At 56.4% G+C, this 6,638-nt stretch overlaps 1 protein-coding gene across 1 annotated transcript in view; it reads left to right on the plus strand.

Annotated features, from left to right (window-relative positions):
- The window catches only part of SCUBE1 (signal peptide, CUB domain and EGF like domain containing 1), a 126,495-nt gene that overhangs the window by 62,072 nt on the left and 57,785 nt on the right, over nucleotides 1-6,638 (plus strand). The window contains exon 5 of the mRNA XM_023535896.1: nucleotides 6,362-6,487. Coding sequence (XP_023391664.1) covers nucleotides 6,362-6,487 — 126 coding nt within the window. The remainder of the gene's footprint in view (nucleotides 1-6,361; nucleotides 6,488-6,638) is intronic.

The raw sequence follows: 6,638 nt of genomic DNA on the forward strand, positions 1-6,638 counted from the left end.
GAAGGGGAGGGAAATCCCTCCCTCCCGAGTCATGGGGAGGAGAGCAGGGCAAGGTCGTTGCTCTTTTCTCCCTGCTCTGCTGTTCCCATGTGCCTTCCCTTCTCAGGTGTTTAAGGGACATGGATGCGCAAAGTGATGTTGTTGATGAAGTCGCCATAGCAACGACCCTTGCATGCACACATTCCGGCTTTGTTATTCTGGGCCAGGCAAAGAGAAAGACCGCTCCTCGGTGCAGACTGGGCTCCGCGCCCACCGCCCTGCCTTAGATGCACCTGCGAACTTTGCTTTGCAGAAGATGCAGTGTACACGCTGGGGGGGGGGGGGGCAGGTAAATTCTGCCCCCATGTAATTCTGTGCACACTCCAGTGCAGCTTCCCAAAGTGATAGAAGGTCTTTGGGAAAAGTAGGCCCTGGTGGGGAAGGGCTGCCCAGGCCTGTCGCAGGGCCCAGAGAAGGCAGAGCTCTGGGAGGGGCTCATCAGGAGGGGGCACTTGCCTCTCACATGCTGTGACCCTGGCACGGCTTTCTCCCACCCCGACCCAGCCTCCATGTGCCTGTTTGGGAAATGGAAACTTTTACACAGGTGGAAACTAAAGCTGAGAGATTACGCAATTGTCCCAGGTCATGTGGCAAGTGGCAGAGTCTGAACTGGGACCTGGCAATTTTGCAACAAAGCGTCTGTCTCCTCATTGCTCCCCGCCCCATCCTGGGCACCAAGGAGACACTTGGTCGGAGTTTGCAGGATGTAATTGGATTCGGAGAGGCTGGATCTAATTAGAGTCGACCCGGCGGGCAGCCTGGCCTGACTGGCACTGGGCCGCTGATGACCAGGATTTCTGGGAACGACTCTGAAATTATACCTCACTTCCCCTCGAGACGGGGCGGTACACAGGGCTTTCTGCTGAACGCGGCACTGAGGTCACTCCCCCGTATCAGGACAGGTTGCTAGGCTGAGGGAGAGGCTGCACCTGGCCCAAGGGTGTGGCTTTCTCGTTGTACGGCTCCCAAGAGCAGATGGGTGCAGAGCAGAGGGCCACAGGAACGTGGAGTTTGGGCCAGGGCCCTTCAGATCCATGGATTCACAGGAGCCCTTGCTCACGAGGCAGCCAGAGTTCAGGAAGGCCAGAGGCGTGATACGTGCAGTCAGATGAGGCTTCGTGTGAGCCCAGTGGTTGTGCAGGGAGCTGAGGCTCTGCCCTCGCGCTCGGTGAAGCTGCTGGAAGGTCAGAGAGGCGCCAGGGCTTATGTGCTTTGTGGAGGGGCTACACAGAGAGCTTCACAGAGGAGGTGGCACCTGAATTGGCCATGAATTTTAATAGGCTTTTCAATTCTGAGGACAGTTAATAGTAACAGTTACCGTTTATTATACTACTCTGTGTTGGGTTCCCAGTTCTGTTCGCCCCAGGAAATGCTTGCTGCCAGTCAGCCAGCTGGGGCCCACAGTGTAGCACTGACCCCAGGGCAGGAAAGCCAGGTCAGGGAGCCCAGCAGCCTGGGTTCCAGTCCTACTGTCTGACCTGGGACAGGCATTCCCTGTCTCGGGGCCTCATTTCCTCCCAATGAAGATGGACGCAGGGACCCATCCGGCCCTGGCCATGGTTCTGCCTGCCGTGAAGCCAGTCTCCCGGCCTGCATGAGCCAGCGCAGCCCCCGGTGGGGAGGTGCAGCTCCTGTGTCTGCAGCCGGCAAGGCACTGAATCGCCAGCACAGAGGAGAGCGTGTCTCCCCGCCCCGCAGGCTGGGCTGTCGTGGCCATCTTTGGCTGCTAGGGTCATTTTTAAACTCCAGCCTCACGTGAGCCTGGCTGTGGTGGCTGCTGTTCCCAGCCTGTTTCCCAGGACAGTGGCCACTTGGGTGTGAGAGCCAGACCTCTGTGCCAGACCCTGTGGAGGAAAGGCGAGGTCATTCCATTTCCCGTCCCTTCACTATGAAGACAGGGTCTCCCCCCCCCGGGCAGGACCTGTACTGAGCAGTGAGGCCACCGAGAAGGCTCAGAGCTCAGCCTGCCCTTGGGAGCTGATGGGAGTCGCACAGAGAGCAGAGAGGAGCAACACAGCCACCACATCAGGCCGCAGCGAGCGGAGCACGGGTGTCCAGAAGGCCCTTGACGGGCCTGGGGGCCAAGGAGCTTCCTGGCTCAAACTTCCTGGCTCATTGTTAGTAAGCCTGGATTCTCATAAAGGAAGATCTCCTGACGGCAAGTCCATGGTGTGGGATAAAGCCGAGTGATTTCTATAGCTCAGCATGGAATGCAGTGGGAAAATACAGTTTTTAATTAGAAATCTATTAACGTTAACATGTAATAAGTTTTTAATTTCTATTTTAAAATAAATTAATAAATATAAACTCTCCCATTTAATTTCTAATACGGCAAATACCAGCAGCTGGAACACATTCACACGAACATAAGCTCTTCGGGCTCCTCTGTCATTGTCAGGAATGTCAGGAAGCCCACTTCTGTGGTGACCCAGCCCCTTGCCTGGAGAGAAAGAAGGGGCTCTTGGGGCTTCGAGGCCCGTGTGTGAGAAAGCTTGAGTGCAGAAGACGGGACACATGGCCTCAGTGCCAATCCTTAGTGGAAGATGGTGGCCTCGCCATCCCCTCCGCGGTTGCTGAGAGGACTAAACCTTAGAGACCAGCCGATCACAGGTGGGGACTGGGGTCCACCTTCCCAGCTCTGGGGTTTCATCGTTTAGTGCCACATCAACTCTGAACCAGAATGCTAGATTACTCCCCTAAATTATCCTTTGCCAGCAAAACAACATCACCTTGGCTCATTATTAGAGTCTAGATTCTCAAAAAGAAAGATCACTTGGTGGCCAGGCCATGGTGGGGGAGGAGGCTGAGTGATTTTTAAAGCTTAATTCTCTGTCTCGTGTCCAGAGTTCCAGGCCACCTCAGCTCCCAGCTCCCCAGATCCGTGGCTGGTAGCGACGAGCAGGGCTTCTCGTAGTCGCGATTCTTCGGCTGGGAGCGGAGTTTCCGTCTCCCTTTCTCCATCACATGTGAGCTTGAGCTTAAACAGGGGCCCTCGGGCCGTCCCAGCTTAGGAAGAGAGCACAGGCCTGCTCGAGTGGCATCAGCTTCCTGTGCCAGGCGTGGGACAGCCTGGTCGGTTAACACGGGGGGTTGGTGTGGGGAGACATGAGGAGTATGACCCGAGCATCAGGAAGCTCTGCGGAGTTGGTGGCATTTAGACAGGCCCAGGATTTTGTTTATGAGAAACAGGAGGATCAAAGGGGTGGGCAGGGCACTTGGGGCTGGTCAGCCGGCGGCGTGGGGTTGCAGGCCACGGACTACGTATAGGAGGCGGTGGGAGATGAAGCTGGGAGGAAGCTAAGACTCCAACTCCTTGTACAGTGTGGGCACCAAGGAGCCACAAAAACCATGTGTGCAGCAAGTGAGGAGTGCCCTAGACTCAGCCCACCATTGACGGTAGCCACCGATGATGGTCATGGAGGCTGCTCAGTGGACACCACCCACTGACCAAACCCTCGCCAGTCAGAAGACCTGATGAGGGACTAAATACGACTCAGTGGCCCAAGAGCGTCCCTCCAGTGCCTGCCTCCTCTGAGGCGGGGCTGCCTGGCCTAGGCAAGGCCCCCTGAGGAGCTGCACTGTCTCCAGATTGGCAGGAGAAGGTGCCGGCCGCCGGAAGTCAGTGCCCCCATAGTCACTGAGCACCCGCCGCATCTGGCACTTGCCCGTCTGTGAGGCAGATGATCATTCCCGTTTTACAGACGAGGTTCCAAAAGTGAAGCAGTTTTCTCCAAGATACGCAACTAGTAAAGAGGCCACACTCATACCCACATCTGCTTGACTTCACAAGACTTCCTTTCGTAAGAAAGCCATGTGCTAGGCTGGCTCAGACCAGCTCGTGAGAACCAGCTTCACCTTCAGGGACATCTCCCTGGGGGCTTTCCTGGAGCATTTATACCACAGCCCCCACCCAAGCCTCAGCACACAGCTCTGCAGGTCATGCAGACCAGCTGCTTTGGAATTTAGTGAGTTCCGTGTGAACTTGCAGCTTCCTGTGAGGAGCCTGGCATTGAAGAGCTTTGCTCATTCAGGTGTCGATTAGTTGGTCATACTCTGCGTCAGTCCAACGATTTGATTCGAGTAAGAAAATCAAGGTAAAGGAATGAGAGCCGTAAAATCAGATGAAACCAGAGGTCAGCGTGCTGAGCCAAGTGCAGGCTTCGTTCATTTCAATTTTTTTGTTTTATTGAACTTCAGGTTTTTTAAATCTTTATCATAGCTGCCAGGGCGTTTGTGTTTTTATTGTGTTGTTCTTTTTTCTTCGTTGCTTTTTTTATTCTTTGTTTTGTTTTTCGTGTTTTTAAATATATGTCAATTCTCAGTTGCCCCACGTAAGTGCTTCAAGTGGACGGGGTCAAAATTGAGCTAGTCCTCACCTCACCTAGGAGACCAGTGAGCCACCTGGGAAAGGCCACCTTCTCTCTTTTCCAAGGCCAGCTCCTCACAGTGGGACATGGAAGTCAGGTCTTAGGGTGGTGTATGGGTGGACAGCAGCTCTTCCTTTCATCTGCCTTTAGCCTCTTGATGGACTTGTAACCTACAGCCTTTCACTTGACCCCTGACCTCATAAATTCTGGAAACTCCTCACAAATCACCAGGAAGATAAACATCAACTGGGGTCAACTGAAGTGGGTCTGAGCCGCTCTAGGCAATCAGGGAGGGGAGATCAAGTTTGAGGTGCGGGGGGGGGGGGTGTCCCAGGAACTGTGGGTGACTGAGGAGAGGGGACCCTTGCTCTTCCCATCACACCCGTGCCCTCAGAATGTGTTTCTGTGTCGTTGCCAGTGAGCCCTGACTGGACGGGGTGTGGAGGCCGGGCCTCTGGAGACTTAAGGCGAACAGTCTGGGGTCACTGCCCTCGAAACCCGTGGGCAGCCCAGCTCCACTCAGCAAGGCCCCCGGAGCGGGAGGGGGAGAGGCCTTTGTGGTCCAGTGTCCTGGTTCAGGTCTTCATGGTGCCTTTGCACACCGTCGGCCTTTGGGGCAGGCGGCGTAATCATGGTTCCCCCGTCTCTGGACGGGGTGCTCACCTTTATAGGGGACGAGGGGCCCCAGGACATGCACAGGATGTCACCACTTGGGTTTGGGGCCACAGTGGGGGACTCTGGGAGCCTAGGAGGAGAGAGGACTGAATCGGCAGGCCTTGTAAGGGTCAGGGCTTCCAAGTGTGGCTGGAGAACTTGCTGGAAGGGCCAACCACCATGAGCAAGAATCCAGACACAGAGCCTGCTGCAACTAGAGGGTGGGGCACCATGGCAGGCACTGGGGCAGCCCAGCCCTGGCACCTATGGCGTTCTCCCCCTTCCAAAGCCTCCCACGCCACGGGGAGGCCAGTCAGTCGCTGATTGCCCCGGTGAGATGAGGCCTCAGAGAAAAAGGTCCCTGAGGTTTACGTACAGTTTTGCTTTAAAAAAGTGTCGTTTGCCAACCAGCGGGACTCTTGGGCTGAGAATAGGACACAGTGACGTGTGTGCCCCTGACCTGAATGAGCTCCGTGAGGGCTGCGGGTGCCAGTGCAGGGCTGTGTAGGTGGAGCTGGAGGCTAGCTGCAGGGCATGCAGGGCTTTGCCCTTGGAGGTGAGGGTTCCTGGGTCCTGGGGAACACTGACCAGGTACACGCAGAGACCTCCTCTGGCAGCTGGGAAGGTGGCATGTAGTTCATGACATAGCCATGGGCTGGTGAGGACAAGCCTCTGAGATCCAGTGGATCTGACTTGTGCAAACGCAGTGAGGGGTGGCTGAGCAGGACTGGCGGTACCTGCGGGCGTGGCACTGGAGGCTGGCCAGGGCACCCAGCCCCCTCACCCATCGGCGCTTCCCCTTGGGCCGAGCCTGCCTCACGGGAGCACATGGCCTCTCTGTGTAAACCCAGACTGCTGCACACCACTGTCATTTCAACGCCACCCACACCCACTTCAGTGGGGACGTGTTCTAAGGCCCTGACCGGAGAGCAGTTCCAGAGACCCTGCCCCGTAACCTGGCCTAGGGCGGAAGCATCTCTTCCGTGGGTCCCCCACTGCCATTTACTGGGTGGCTCTCAGGGCGAGGCCTGGCTCTAGACTTGGGCACTCAGGTCTTTCCCTAGGGGATCTCCTTCTGGATGGCTAGGTGCACGCCGCGTGTGTGTGTGTGCGTGCGTGTGCACGTGTATGTGCACGCGTGTGTGCACGTGTGTGCGTGTGCATGTGCGCGTGGTGCATGTGCTAACAGCAGCCCAACACTCCCTTTGATTGTGATGTTTCATTGGCTGTCTCTTTTCAGCCTGAAATTTTCTCTCCCCTCTTCTCTCCCCGGTCCCCAACCCTTCTCTGTCTCTCCTCAGAGGGTATGAACTGCATGAACAAAGACCATGGCTGTGCCCACATCTGCCGGGAGACGCCCAAAGGTGGGGTGGCCTGCGACTGCAGGCCCGGCTTTGACCTTGCCCAAAACCAGAAGGACTGCACACGTAGGTAGATGGAGGCAGATGGGTCAGATATCCCCACGTGTCTCCTGCCGTTGCTTTGTGGGGGGTCTTCCGGTCTGCTTGGATGTGGCCCAGGGAGGGTTCTCAGCCCCTCAGGGTGGCGAGGAAGGGAAGGCCCCGTGAGAGGCGGGGG

The sequence above is a fragment of the Pteropus vampyrus genome, unplaced genomic scaffold (genome assembly GCF_000151845.1).
Source record: "Pteropus vampyrus isolate Shadow unplaced genomic scaffold, Pvam_2.0 Scaffold145, whole genome shotgun sequence".
Classification (NCBI taxonomy): domain Eukaryota; kingdom Metazoa; phylum Chordata; class Mammalia; order Chiroptera; family Pteropodidae; genus Pteropus; species Pteropus vampyrus.